The sequence below is a fragment of the Bos javanicus genome, chromosome 12, assembly GCF_032452875.1.
Source record: "Bos javanicus breed banteng chromosome 12, ARS-OSU_banteng_1.0, whole genome shotgun sequence".
In the NCBI taxonomy this organism is placed as follows: domain Eukaryota; kingdom Metazoa; phylum Chordata; class Mammalia; order Artiodactyla; family Bovidae; genus Bos; species Bos javanicus.
Window position 1 is genome coordinate 31,889,903 of NC_083879.1, and position 16,217 is coordinate 31,906,119.

General features: G+C 36.9%; 1 protein-coding gene across 10 annotated transcripts in view; it reads right to left on the reverse strand.

Annotated features, from left to right (window-relative positions):
* Nucleotides 1-16,217, reverse strand: part of PAN3 (poly(A) specific ribonuclease subunit PAN3) — a 123,083-nt gene that overhangs the window by 31,374 nt on the left and 75,492 nt on the right. For all 10 annotated transcript variants that reach the window (XR_009739991.1, XR_009739990.1, XM_061434883.1 and 7 more), the window contains one exon: nucleotides 259-506. Coding sequence is in view for 8 of the 10 variants with exons in the window: in XM_061434883.1 (XP_061290867.1) it covers nucleotides 259-506 (248 nt within the window). In the remaining 2 variants the exon portion in view is untranslated. The remainder of the gene's footprint in view (nucleotides 1-258; nucleotides 507-16,217) is intronic.

Genomic DNA, 16,217 nt, shown 5'->3' on the forward strand with positions numbered 1-16,217 from the left:
TGCAGGAGACCTGGGTTTAATCCCTAGGTCAGGAAGATCCCCTGGAGAAGCGAATGCAAACCCAAGAGGTTTTATTACTGTAGAAACAGATTACTTTGAAGAAATAAGAGGAGATTAGAATTATCATCTGAGTTAGAAATGAGTTACCTTTCCACATCACAGTAAAAAGATACAAGAGGGGGTAACCTCCTTGTCTCTCTCATTAATAAGGAGCTGCTCTAAGGGCCCTCTCTTCTCCCTTGTTTAAAGCACACGCACCATTCCACTCAAAGGTGCTGGAGTCGTGTCTGTATAAAAGTACGTCGTCCCACCAACGGTTTCCTTTTGGATCACTTGACCAGAAGATGGTGTCTGAGAAACAGGATTATTCCCGGGCGTAGAGGCACTAGAAGGCACCATATAATTTGCTGGATTTGGAGTGTGGCTTCTTCTTCTGGGGGCAGGAGAAGTATGTGGAGTGATCTTGGGGGAATGAAGAGGAGAGGATCCAGCAGACAATGACATTCCTAAAGTAGACGGAAGAGTGAAAATTGGTTTTAGAGAAAAAAATCTGAAAACTAAAATGCAAATACTCATTTGGAAGAAAACATATTTAGCAAAATTCTTTAAGTGCAAGGAAAAAGACAATTTTATCTTATCCTAGAGAAAGCTCTGATTAATGCAAATATAAAGAATTTCTTTTTTTCAAAAACAGTCAATTCCAAATAAATTAGGAAATTTACTGTAAGAATAAGTCTCCTCCATATCAAGGTTTACATGAGAAACAATAAAAATTATTAACTTAATAAATGAATTTAATTGAAAAATGAGAAATAACTGTGGCTATAAAATTATGCCTTTTATGAAAGTCTTTCTTTTATAAAAGGCAAAATCCTTTTTTTGGTAAAGAATCATTTAAAACTGTGGTTATTAACAATACAATTACCACATTTCCTAAAACATGATTTACTATCAAAAAATCAAACTACTTAATGAGATTTATTAGATTTCTTTGGGCCAAATACATTTAACAGAATGGTTTGCAAAAGCAAAAGAAAACTTAGTCCTAGTTGAAATACATGGCAGCTTAAATACTGTATTTTTTTAAATCAAGAAGTATACTATTTTGATGCCTTTTGTCTTTAAATAGGCATACACTATAGTAGACAAATAAAATTTCTGCAGATGCATACTTAGGCCAACTGGTATTACTGTTCTTGAAAGTTTTACCTAAACACAACTAGTAAGAAAGCAATGTATGCACAGTATCCTCTATCAGGAATTTACAGTGAAGAAAGGGGAAGGACAACTGTCTTCACCCTTGAGGAAACTCCGGGCTAGCTGAGGAAGCAAGACCAGGTCACATGAGGAAGACACAAAATGACTCACAGAAACACTCAAAATATAAACCAATATACCGCAAACTACATGCATAAATGCAGATGGAATGCAAATTAAGTAAAACCAGGTAGAGTTCATCAAAGGCTTAATGGAGGTGATCAGTTCTGAGCAGACTGAAAATAGTTTCTAGAGCTACAGTTACACTTTCTGGTGGAAAAAAAAAAGTTTATCCAGAAATGATTTTCTGGCTATTTGGGGAATGATTGAAAACCTTCTTCACCTTTGGGATAATAGGCCATCTCATAATTCAAGAAAAAAGTTACCAAAATGCCTCTGGTCACAAAAATATGACTCATTAAGCAGGAGTATGAATTTAAAATACCAAGAATTCATAAAACATCAACACTGTTCTTTGAAAAGATGTAGGTAAACAAAAATAAAGTGAAAACTGAGATAATATTTATCCTTATTCTAGATAGCCCTCTGTACTTCCTACACAGTCCTGACATAATTATGTCACCTGCTTTTCTGAGCAACTAAGTGAGGTACGTCAGGTCACAAGCACCACAGTAGAGATTAGAATTTAGACATAGGGGGCTTTTTACCTGACCAAGGACAAATGTACGTAGCCAATAGCGAAGCCAGGCCTCAAACCCAAGTCTCCACACTTTCAACTTAACTCTTTCTGCTATTAACACAATGTCTACTGTACTGACATTATAACTGGTCAAGAATTTGCAAATATGTCTTAACGTCTAAAACCCTTAAAAACGTATTTATAAGGAAACCAAGCTATTAAGATACAGGCTTAATTTAGGAGGGAAAAAAAAAAACTGTTCCAGAGTTTTGCGTTTTCTTCTAACTCTGTATATTATACATTTAACTGTAGGTTAATCCATACTGTAAAAATTGGGAGGATTATTTTCAAAAGATAACTACTCCCCAATTATCGAGTATGAAACACATCTAGATAGGTTTCCTAAAGCTAATCTCTAAGCCTTTCCTAGATAATAAAGCTGGCCAAGTCACCAAAGAGTAAATTTGTTTACTACCTTTGAATTAAATAAACAGCAACAAATACAGCTACCAATTCTTAAGCACTTTTCTTGTGTCAGGCACTAAACAAAGTGCTTCACAAATACCAGCCTATTTAATCCTCACAAAGGTCCTGTGAGGTAGGTATATCATAGTCACCTCGCAGAGGAAGAAAATAACTTTTAAAAATTTATTGTAAAGGCAAATATAGATTATTAAACAAAAGAATTAAGATTCAACCTCAGGTCGATCTGATTCCAAAGCTGAACTCTTAGCCAATATCCAATACAGGTGCCCAACACCTAAGTCTTATATAGGGGTACAAGTGAAACAAAAGGTAGACTCTCTCTTTAAGGCTAAATACGTGGAAAAAGATTTCCAAAAACAAACTAGTAGAATTTACCAGTTGTAAGCAACAAGCTTTCTCTTAATCTTGTGGCTTTCTACTACAAAGTTTCAGCTCTGAAATTTGAGTTCATGTATCTGACCAGAAGCTGACTGGAATTATTTAAACACACACAAAACACAACATGCACAAATAGTAACAAGTATCACAGCCCATAAGCAGAACAAGATAACTAAATTGTATGGGAAGCGAGAAATGAAATTTAACTTCTAAACTATAGAAACATCAAATCTAGTCGCAAAGGGCAAAGCTTTGTGGCACCAAAGTGTTTTACCAACATGTTACAGAACTGAGTAAAATATGCATATTATCTGCTTGATGAGAGTTTTTCTGTCTGGTATTGTGAAGACAATAACCACAACACAATATTAACTACCCACATACAGGACTATGAAAGAAAGTGAAGTCGCTCAGTTGTGTCTGACTCTGAGACCCCCATGGACTGCAGCCTGCAAGGCTCCTCCATCTATGGGATTTTCCAGGCAAGAATACTGGAGTGGGTTGCATTTCGTTCTCCAATACAACACTATAGATGGCACAATGCAACAGAACATTACTACAGAAATGAGCAGTTAAAAATAGAGGTGAAACGAACAGATTTCATCTCTCACATGTAAATGTTCCTTTGTAAGTTCCATCTATCCTTATACGGCGGGGTAGAGGCAGGGTGCTACTTGTGGCTATTACAAGTCTGCTAATAATTAGTACTCAGTCACTGGAACACTTAGGCAAATACAGCAAAAGAGTGAGGATACCATGAGAGACAATCCGGAAGAATGAAAATCTTGATTTAAAACAATAAGCTAATTAAAAAATATTTCATTTGTGTATTTATTTTTTGCATTACTTTTGTAATTCACTCCTAAAATGATATTTTGGTGACATTATATATAATAATTACACTATAATTTCTTATTAAGTGAATATACAAACTTAGATATTTAAGTTATGCTATGATAAGCTAACTGCTTTAGAACATTTGAAAAAAATCCTTCTTAAAAGTACCAAATTCAAATAAAAGAAAGAAACAAAACAGAAATGCTCACTGGATGGATTAACTAGAGCAATTAACAAAACAAAGGGAGATATAAAAAGTTCAAGCATAACTTATGAAGGTAAAAGTATCAGTGTTTCTGGAGGACATTATTCTATACCTGAAAATTCAAAAAAAAACAAAAAGACTTTTGTAAATAATGACAGAATGCATTAAGTAAATGGCTCCAATATTAATATATACCAAACGAATATTTGGTCTTAAATACATCCATTTAAGATAATGCTAAAATAAGCATTATCTTTCCTCAACCCCAACCAAAATTATGAACACACAATATTGTGAGATAAAATATAATATCCACATTTTAAAACACAGCTGAAATAAAAAGAATAAAAACAGTAACTCCAAGAGCAAAAAATTAAGGCAAAATTATGAACTACAGGTTGTATCGTGGGAACTCTGGAAAATCACATCCTAGGCCAGATCCAGACTCTACAAGTTGAGGCTTTAATGTTCACAATGGCATATGAAACATGGCCTTCAGCACATAAAACGTGGAGAATGAAATTCAAATTCCAGTGTAAAGCTAGGAGTCTGGAAAAGCTGTACCATCAGTCCTGCTGGAGGAGAAAACGTCTACCCACCTGCCCACAGAGGCAAAAGGTAGTCTTGTCTGAGGAGAAGGCTGGGGTGGTGTCAAGAGAAATGAAAACCCAATCCCTGTACCCTGCACTGGGGCAGGAGAGAAAATTCCCAGGAGATTCCATGTTGGGGATCCTGGTGAGGGATGAGTATAAAATTTAAATTGCACTGGCAATGGACACCTGGATAAAGCACACACCAACTATTTCAAAAAACACATCTACAGTGCGTAACACACAGAGATCGATCGATCTCTGGAAAATAACTCCACGTGAAGGAACTCCAAGAATCACGTGTGTACAATACTTGATCAACGCACTGAGAATCAGAACACACAGAACAATGAATCCCAGATAACAGAAACCTATAAAGGAGATTTTTTAAAATCTACAGCTAAAATGACTAAGGTCATGAAAAAAGTGACAAACATCTCACTCACAGACACATACACACACACACACACACATCCTTGTTATTTGTTCTTCTTAAACAGAACTAGACTCGATAAGAGCAAAAAACATAACTATTAAAGGGAGAAAAAAAATTTAAGATGAGTTAAATAGAAAAGTAGACATAATCAAAGACAAGAAAAGTAAACCAGACAAGAATCTAGAAATAAAGGTTAGAAAATATAGAAGACTGGTTAAGATACACAAAAGGTAGAATGAGTTGGTGAGTTTCCAGGACAAAAAAGACCAAGAATACTGAAGAAGCAACATTCAAAGAAAAGCTTTGGGATTTTCAAGAACTAAGAAATCCTCACTCAAGAAGTACTCAACAAGAGTTCTGAACAGAATAAGTAAAGACAAACCTACTGCAACCAATCAGGTGGAACTGTTGCATGCAAAAGACAGAGAAAAAACCCTAAAAATTATAAAACTTTGTGGAAAAAAGTGAAAGTCCCTCAGTGGTGCCCAACTCTTTGCAACCCCAAGGACTATACAGTCCATGGAATTCTCTAGGCCAGAATACTGGAGTGGGTAGCCGTTCCCTTCTCCAGGGATCTTCCCAACCCAGGGACTGAACCTAGGTGTCTTGCACTGCAGGTGGATTATTTACCAGCTGAGGGTATTTTAAAAGGCCTGCAAAAAAGAACTGGAGAGAGAGCCCATGGTCATGGATAGAAAGACTATACTGAAATCTTAACGACCCTCTTCGATTCACCTAAAGATTCAATACAACTTCCCTGAAGGTGCTTCACGGATCCACAGTCTTCAAGGCTTTCCCCTCCTCTGGTACCCTCATCAACATCACTCCTTGTCATCGATGAGTTCTCTAGACCCCATCCTCACAGCAAGTTCTAGGTCAACTTTCTGAAAAATTTTCTTACTCTATAAAAATTCTCTGGATGCTCGTATTTAAAAATTATTCCCAGCATTTTGTACTTTATCTTTCGCTGCCAGGAGCACACAATTCAAACTGTCTCTGTGTAAGGAAGAACTGTGCCTCAATCCTCTCTGCATTCCCAACTACACCCTCAATGGCACGGTGTTGGCACATAATACATTTGTCAAAAAGAAAGAGGTGAAAGTTTCATCTTCTTGGTACAGTGATAGCTATGACCAGGAAATGAAGAGTGCCACCACCAGAATTATCCGAGCGTAACAAGAAGTCGGGAGGAGAAAGCAAGAGTTCATGCTGTCAAGTGGCATAGATGCCAGTCGTCCCTATTTAAAAGTAAACATCAAAAACGCAAATGCAAAAGAGAAAGAAGAATTTGAAAGAATTTGAGATGAAGGGCATTCTTCTGACGCAGCTGTCTGAGTATCTTCACACTACTCTTTGCAGATCTATGCAGCCTGGGTAAATCCAGATTACACCAGCATTTTAACTAAAATTGTAGATGCCGTTGTAACTCAAGTTGTTAACTTTAGCAAAGTTCCAATAACCAAACTAAATCCTCAGCAATAAATTGTCATGTGTGGCTACACAAAGGAGAATGGTTTAGATTAGAAATCACCAAACTATATCTCCTATTGAACAGATGAATGAATTAAAGACAGAGGAAGCATCATCTTCTTAACAAGAGGGCCAACTCTAACCCCACACAGGGCCTCATTTAAGAGAAAATCAGAATAAGGAATTTACAAGATCATAACCAGGAATATAAAAACCAAAGCAACTACTAAAGATATAATTCTTACTTAATGGATTTTTTTAAACCTAAGTCCCCAATCACACCCCCTCCCAAATAAGACAATGCACAGTGACAGCTCAAATAACAGACATTAAGTTTATATTCTAACAGGACCTTAAACATGCAACAAGTTAATAAATCCTTTTCCTTGATATTGCTTATGATGACTTAAAAGATGGGTATAAAAGGTCAACTCCAAAATTGAGCTCAGGGCGCTTTTTGCCCCTCCTGCCCCGACTTGCTCTTCAGTGATTTAGAAACAAGCTTTACTTCTTAGTCCATTTCTATCACTAGCTGCTCTTAGTAGAAGGAGAAAGTGAGTTTAAAATAAGTGTTTAATTGTAATTATTGACAGTAAAAAGTCTGGAGTTATCTGCAATTCATACACCCTGTCAAACCTCCAGGATACTCTAGGTAGCTATACTATATGCGGGACAGATTTCTACTGAATATTTCAGTAGGATATTTCTATTCTACTGAATAGAACTTCTAAAATAAAATGTTAAAAAGCTACAGAATAATGTCAGAAATGCGCTAAATTCTCCACGTGATGTCAACGACAATTGCATAAATAAACTGGTCTAAAATGTAATCCCTACAGTTTCTAAGTAAATTCAGAACAAAGTTTCTTGACTGGGGATCAGTAAGACCACGCCCATGTTCAGAAACAGATTGAAACTGGAAAGACTTGTCTCAGAGTTGCGCTCATGACCATGACTGACCACAGCAGCATGTGCATGTCCAGATCACAAGAGAACAGGGTCTAGGGGGGTTACCAGGGGCTTCCTTACACGTTCTTCTTCATGAGGCGTCACTCTTCCTCCAGGAACACACATGCAATGATCTACTCAGGGAGGGCCACCAGAGACTCCAAGGTCCACCAGGCAACCAATGTCCTCGTAGGTGACTGGTCACCCAAACACCCTCTGCCTAGCACCCACCAGAATCCCACATGCCCGGAAGGAAAGCGCATGTGTAGCACAAACCACAGTGTTTGCACAAAGGATCTAGGCACAGGAAACCACCCTAATCAGTTAGGGAACAGCAGGAACACGCCAACTCCAAGGTCCCAGACGTCAGCCTAGGGCCAACCTTGCAGGCAGGCTGTGTTAAGGACAGCAGTCTTCAGCCTGCTATGTTACCTCACTTCTGCACAGATACCCTGAGTTGTCTACCACAGTACAGTCACCACTTTTCTGTGGTAAACACTGTTATAGAGAAATATCAGGGAAAATGTGTTTCTCACATCTGAACATATGCCTCAAGGAAAAACAAGTAAGCTTTAAGTTAGGGCAATGGACTTATATTGATTCCACTATGTATGGCTCATACATACTGAGAGAAATTATATAACTAGCGATGTACACTCATGGCTAGGAAATACAGCAAAGAAAAATTAAATTTAGCTCATATAAAAAGGAGCTGAACCTATGTGTTTTATCAGCTCTTTTCTTCAGTACCTGAACTATCTAAACATACACAGTAAAAGAAAACATGTATGTTGTGGCTTATAATGAGACTTCAGCTACTAATAAATAGAAAAGGGTGCATGATATCATTAGTTGGCACATTTGTCTAGTACACTAAAACTATAGAAGCGATTCAAAAGTTTACTTATTTAAAAATTAGAGGTATATGAAACAAAACTTTATTCTCAGTAAATAACTGCTAGACTTCTAGAGTAACCCTGGGTACCACCCAGACCATGGTTTGATGCACACATTAAAAAAACAGCTGCTTTCAACAAAAACTACACACAGCTTTTGCCCCAAAAATTCTAGTTCTGGAAAGCAGCCTAAAGAAATAGTCTTAAATCCTGAAAGATATTTATAGCTACAATAAATGTATATATACACAGAGCACATACATATATAATGACCATTAAATGGTAACACTGTAATTCAACATCTTAATAGATAAGTTTCTAAAAATTGAATGGCAATTTGAAGGTCAGAGAAAACACTATCAATCAATTGAAGTTTATTAAGGTGATAAGAGTGATTTTAGGGGAAAACAGCTCTTTAACAGTGAAGTTCTCTGATATACACTAAATTTTCCCCATGACACAGTATTTAATTAAGAAACAAAGAAAAGCTGTTTGAGTACTTAATAACTTTACCTTAAAAAGCTTCTTTTAACTTTATGTTTTGAATAACCTTGAGCATGTTTATTTACATCAATATTAAAGTTATTGTTTTCATTGCCTTATAAATAAAAAATACATCATTAAAAATCCTAAACTCAAAAATCCTTAGTATTTTTGCTTAATGATAATCACTCCATTAAGTCACACTTAAACAACTATTTAAATTAAAGATAAAAAGGAATCTACTTCATAAACTGCCAGTGGTTTGAGGAGAATGTTTTACAATTTCCAATTTTTAAGCCAGAAGTAGACCAAGCTTTTCCCCTCTTTCTACAAACTAAATAACTGGTGCCTGACAGAGCTTGGGCACATAAACTCAGAGAAGGTAGAAATGAAGCTAGACTCTAGGTCCCTTGAACACTATTACAACCCACTGTAGCACTCCACACTGTTGAGTTTAACCCAAATTTAAATCCCTAAAAGTCATAAAAAAATAATACACCTAGAAGAAAAAGTTATGAGGAGGAAATGTGATTCAAGGCAGAAGAACTGCCAAATATCAGAACACATAAAATATTAAAGAAGAGGAGGATGGTACACCAGGTTTAAAGCATTCATCTGTGCAAAGCTTCTGGATTCCTAGGGTAAGCCTCTAAATTCTACCATCAATCCTAAAGAGTTAGGTACTGTAAGAAGAAACAAGTCATACGAAGCTGTGCAGAACTGCTGAGGACAAGGGTGACTCAGAAAACCTCTGAGTTTAAAGACAATTAGAATTAAAGACCTGATTAGTGTTTTGGAAGAATCCTAGCAATACAGAAGTTTAAATTTTTTTTCTTTATTAAAGTTTTTTAAAATTTCTAATGATACAAATTTCTCTTCCCTTCCTTCAAAAGGCTATTATTACACTGACAGGGTGCATTTTATGAGACATGGCATCTAAGAATCCAGAGACTACCTGGCAATAAATAATCCTTCAAGATGTTGCCAGTAAGTTCTTAAAAAGTAAATATTGCTAAATTCTGTTTTGGGAACATTTTACCATCAATTTTAAGTTACAAACTCAGGTAAGAAAACTTTAAAAGTGGACCTAAGTAAATATTTAACCGAGACAACCATCACCTAGGCATGTCTGTATGTTAAATATGGATCTAATCCTCCAACACACTGTACAAAATACAACAAACCCCACTATCCAAAAAGCAACAGGATTAGGACATGAAAGCCAAGATAATAATAGTCTGTACAGTCTTTACTTCTTTCCCCATAAAAACTCCATCATTCAGTCAAATTCAGCTTTGCAGATAATTATCAAAACTGATTAAAAATTTTATTAATCCAAAGTACCAGACTTAAGGTAGTAATACTCATGCAACTAATGAACCTAAAGCTAAAATGTGTGAAAGCTCACTTAGCTAAAGCCCAATTTTTCACTCAGACATGATCAATGATCACTTGCATTTCTACCCTAAACAATCAAAGATATTTTACAATCAATTTAAATACTAAGTAATATGCCTCTTATTTCAAATCAAACTATCAAATGATTAAAATAAAATTAACATTTATAATCCTTTAACTCTCAAACCACAGAAGTTATTTGTTACCACATGGATCATACACCTCTGGTTGAAGTATTTCCTTTATCACACCACACCCTGTTTTTAAAAGCCTCCCAAAAGACAATTCGCAGTATTCCTGTGTAATTCATAAGGGCCCAGAATATTAGGATATGAGAAATTTCTTCTCTGTAATGTTTCATTAAAACATTAAAACTTTCATGTTTCATTTAAAAAAAAAAAACCATTTAATTCAACATTATAATTATTCTCATTTCCTTGAAGATTGAGACTAAAAAATAACAATAACCTTTTAAGGTTAAACATTGCTAATTATCAAGATCACATTACAATATTAGCCATGAGCCACAATAAAAATTATTAACTAATCTAATAAAACAGATGCTAATCAAATTAAGTTCAATTTAATCCTCAGAGTTTTAAGCCACAAATGCAAACTACCTTTGCAAAGATGAAACAACCCAAATGCCAAAAGGTTTAAAGGCAAGAAATGTGTATGAACCCCACAATAAGGATAACTTGAATTCATAAACAGATTGCAAAGGCCCTCTGTGGACCACTCAGGGGCATACTAATTCTTGATGGCAACAAATAGCAGTAAAATTTCTACACTTTTAAAGAATTGTTTCATTAAGTGTGGTGATAAAACGAAAACAAAGTCAAAAAGAATACTGACGTTAACTGCCAGAACTGATTCCTTCAGAAACCCTGTTTTCACAACAGCAACCCCTCATGATTAGGGGAATTAAAAGTTGCTGAACTCAACAATCCCTTCAGTTAAACAAACAGACCCCTCAGAGCTGTCCAACGCTGCCCAAACTATCCATCCTTTAGTCGAATCAGTCAGTTTCATGAATTGTAGGATTTATCTTCAAGTCCAGTGCTGACTCAGAGGGTAGCTTGTTCCCTAGAGAAAACAACCAACAACAATCAGAACAGCTACTGCTCATAAGCTCTTTCAACAACCAAGTGGAAAGGACAACTTAATGGGTCCAAAAAAACAGTTCAACTTCCTTTCAGCTACAAGAGTAGCTGATAAACTGAAGGCATCTATATGCCATAGGCAGTTCTTGGTTAAAGCATTAACTTGGTTACAATAAGAAACGTTAAAACTAGAAAGCTTACCAGAAGAGCTACCACTCATATCAGAGGATTTCTCACCCAACAAGAAATTTGCAGGGACTGTAGGTGGAAAGTATTTCAAGAGCCAAAGCTATTACTGTGTTTTATTTAAACTTTGAAAAGCTGCCTTCCGTATGCATGTGTGCACGTGTGTGTTTGTGTGCATGTGTGTATGTGAGTGGGGGGATTAAATACATCCACCCAGAAGTCGTCTATATGTCTAGGGCAGCTTTGCTTACAGCCATACATAAAAAGCTAGTGAAATGTTACTTAATTCCCTAACACAAGGTCCTCATATTCACAGGTCAGAGAAAATATTCTGAATTAAAAGAAAAAGAGTAACATGTTCTGTCAAGACCTGCAAAGGTGAACTGCCTTCCCTATTATTTCTAAAATCAAAACTCAATATGTACAACCTGTGAACCTCAAAATATACCACAACAAAGCTAGGGGGCTTTTCCACTTCATGAGTTAGGGGGTTCTGTTTACAATAATTATGTTGTAACGCAGAAGAGAGGGAAAAACCCTCTGTAAGGCTGTAAGAAAGACAACCAAAGAACTCAAGCTACCTTCAGAAACATCATTTGTCCTTTCACATGAATTAGGTTAAAAGCTTTTCATAAAACAAACACATAACTCAAGACTGACTCCAGAGGAGGCATGAAGATGGCCACTGCACACTGTCTTGAAAACTGTATTCCTTCCTGAATACATGCATTTGACAGGTGGTGGTGGGGGGTTTTTGGTTTGGTCTTAAACCTTCCTCATTCCTCAATTCCCCAGCCTTTCTCAGAGAAAGCAGAGCTAAGTCCTAAGACACCCACTGTATGTAATGCTACTTGTCACATAGTATCCTTGGGAGAATTCACCAGATAGCAACTCAAATCATTCCTCTGTTCTGTGGTTCAGGTGAGAAGGGCAACCCTTCCAGCTTTCCTATCTTGAGTACCAGCAGACTGCTTCCCGTCAAGAAGCAGACCTTTGTGCCAGTGGTTTTCAAACTGCATTAAGCAGAACCCTAAGCTTCCAAAATTGCTCAGGGCTCTGTGAATTCTTGATTTGAATTTCATCTATTTTTTTTTTTTTTTTACTTTTAGTAAATCAACAATAAAATCACAAAAGCAGGTCCAAACTAGCATACATTCATTTTTCAAAACACTAGAGATCATCACTGACATACTTGTGCTGCGTTAAAGTATTTTCATGGAGACTACAAAATAGAGACCCTCTCTCCTGTCACTCCTGTGTATATACATGGATCTTTGATTAAGAAGCTAGTAATTGCAATAAACTTTATTTGAATGCACATGCACTCAGAAAAAGATTGAAAAAATGGGTGCACAACTTATTCATGCAAGTCATGATTTTTTTTTGTTACTGTATGATAGAAAACACACAAAAGGAGACTGAGAAATGTTTAAGACTAATTACTGTCCTTTCCCCACCAGTTTCAACTTACTATGTTCACCAAAATACCAGACTTTCTCTTCTCACTGAGTAAGTTCACGAGTAAGTTTAATAAACCTGATCTCTTTTTTTTTTTAATTTAACTTTTTTTTGGGGGGACCACATGGCAAGAGGGATCTTAGTTCCTTGACCAGGGATCAAACCTGTGTCCCCTGCACTGAAAGTGCAGTCCCAGCCACTGAACCACCAGAGAAGTCTGATCTTGTAAATGCCAGTTTTATCTGCTTTACATAATTTTAGGTTTGGGGACTATATACAGACTTCACGAGTTCTGCTGCTTTAAAACAAAAAAAGTTTGAAAGCCACTGTTCTAAGCTCTAATTAAGTTCTGGTATTCTTGGCTCATGGGTCCTCTAGGGGCAGAAATGGTAATTAAGTCTTAGGTTTCTGACGCCTGCTAAGCTCCAGCTGCCTGCTATCGGATGTGCTCCGAACCACCTGTCCAGTCCTGTCTCCTCTCCCCACATCCTGACAGCCCTCAAGAAACAATGTGCCAACCTTGGGGGTGCTAATGGAAAATAAAATTGGTAACGATTTTAAGAGAGAAGTACCAGGTACTTCAAAGACATGACGTGTTATCTCAGTGCCATTTTTCATTCATTTTCCCAAGTTCCTGCCCAATCTAACCTTTTTCGAACCTTGCCCAGTAATTTTAACTTTAAAACAAAATTCCATTCCTCTGATATTTTAGAGATAGCTGGCTCTCCACATCACACAAATGGCAAACTTCAAAAATACTTGAAAAAGATAAATGAAAAAGAAACTCCCCATAACAAAAGCAGTGACTGAGAGCCAAAGGTACAGAAATGGAACTATCCATGTGAGCTAATTAATGACAGTAGTTTCAACTCTCACGAGGAATCACTGCACATGAACACCAAGAGTTTGTTTAAAAAAAAAAAAAAATGCCAGGCTGCAAAAGATCTACCCCATCCTAGTCCCTCCAAGAGGTCTTGGAGTGCTCCCCCACAGTCAGCACTGGAGGGTGACACCTCTTCCAGCAGGAGCCTGCTCCAAGCCTACAGCTCAGCACCACACCTGAGGTTTTTTTACATTTTTTTTTACATTTTACACTTTTTTACATTTGTTCAGTTTTTACCTAACTCAGGTGGAATTACTTTTTGAAAGTTCATTGAGTGAAAAAATTCTCTATTATGGTAATAAACTGGTTAAAACAAATAGGAAACAAAAAATAAACTTCACAGGTTCTCAACTGCCTGTGTTACAAATGTTTAAAGAAATCCTATCTATCCTTTAAAACCCACCTTTTGGGTGTTTCATGAACCTTCATTCTGGATACCCTCATTCAAATCAGATAAAATCTCACCTTCCTTCAAATTTTCTGGAATTTTGAACTTTTATTTTCCTCTCAAAGTAAAGGGTAGATGTCAGAATCTCCTGTGAAATTTGTAAACATGCAGGCAATGGCAGTGCTCCAAAAATGGAGTTTCTGACCCTGCAGGTCTTCAATGGGGACACAGGAAGCTATACATTTAAAGCTCCACGGGCTAATCTGTAACTACTGATACATACGAAAGCTTACTGGAACCACTGCATGAGGTCAGGCACTGAGCAAGGTTCCAGGAATTCAGGAAATAAGATTCAGTTCTGATCGAGTGAAGTTCGTACTATACACGTAAAGCCACTACAGTGCCGAAAACTCTTCAGCTTCAGTGTTTACTCTAGCTCTCCATGTGCAATCACAATAGTGAATAAAGTGATAGAAATGCCTCCAGAAGCATTTAACTTTGGTGAAGGAAATAAATACGTATAAAACATACAGACAGAAATTTAAAAACATTAAGAGATACTGAAAACATAGAAGCACAGAGATAGAAGACAGTAATGACGACTAGCAAAACAGAAATGGCTTTGATGGGGGCAGGGGAAAAAGAAAAAAAAAAAAGAGGCATTTGATCTAATCAATGAAAACTAGGAAAAATCTCAAGAAACGGAAGGGCCATCTAAGTAGAAGAAAGCTTAGAGATGGGGGGAAAGCTGGCCATTTTCAAATACATAATCTCAACAGGATACATATTTCATATCAGAGGAGGTCCTCCACTTAGAAAAGAAAGCTGGTGGCCATTTAATAGTCATTTTCAATTTTTTCCATTCTAAAAATATTTAATAAGCTTTTAGACACAGTTCCTTCCACAAGGCAGCTTATATCCCAGTGGGCATGAAGAAGATTGTTCATTCTAATATAAAGAAGAACACAAGTTCAAACTGTGCTAAATTCTAAAAAGGAAACAAACAGGAGAACACAATGAAAGATAACGATGGGAAATTTTCCTTCTCATTAGTCAAAGGTCTTTTTCTCTGTGACACTTTAAGTCATTCTGTAAGTGACGCCTAAGAGAAGGCAAGGAACCATCCATGGAAAGAACAAAGTGAAACAATGTACACAAAGAACATGAGCCAAAAAGAAGCTGGACATATGTGAGGAAGACCAGTATGGCTGGACCTGAGCACACAATGGAAAGAGAGAAAAGATGAGATAGAAGACACAAATTATACACCACAGGAAGGCGGATTTTATTCCAATGACAATTAGTAAGCCATAAACCGATGACTTCTGCTTTTAACATGGAAAAAGAAACGCAGGGTAGGATCAATCAGACAAAACAAGTATATAAAAGAAGCAAAGATGGGTTGGTCTAAGATGGAGGCAATATATATTTGAAATATATAAATAATATGAAAGTTGAATTGACAGGATTACTAACAGACTAGCTGTAAAGATGAAGGAAAATGAGCAAAGATTAGTCTTAAATTTCTTGCTCAAGCATCTTTCTAAGCATTACAGGAGGTTTACTCAACTTCGTAAAAGCTCAGACAAGGAAAAAACCTTAACCCAGCATGTGAAATGCAGAATAATAATTAACAAATTCTGAAATGAACTGACATACCAACTGAAGTTAGGACATATTCTTCTAAAGTAATTAGGAAATTTTCATATGGCTTAACCAGCTTAGAGGGAACTGAAGCTGGGAAAATGAATTACATAGTTTAGGATCCTGGAGAAGGCAATGGCACCCCACTCCAGTACTCTTGCCTGGAAAATCCCATGGATGGAGGAGCCTGGTAGGCTGCAGTCCATGGGGTCGAGAAGAGTCGGACACAACTGAGCAACTTGACTCTCGCTTTTCACTTTCATGCACTGGAGAAGAAAATGGCAACCCGCTCCAGTGTTCTTGCCTGGAGAATCCCGGGGACGGGGAGCCTGGTGGGCTGCCGTCTATGGGGTCGCACAGAGTCGGACACGACTGAAGCAACTTAGCAGCAGCAGCAGCAGTTTAGGATCCTTGATATCTATAATTTTTTTTACTAATGTAGAAACTATACATTCTTGTGCACACAGACAATAGCTCCGTAATAATCATACCAAAACTCAAAAAAAAATGAAACCTTTTAAGACAACATAT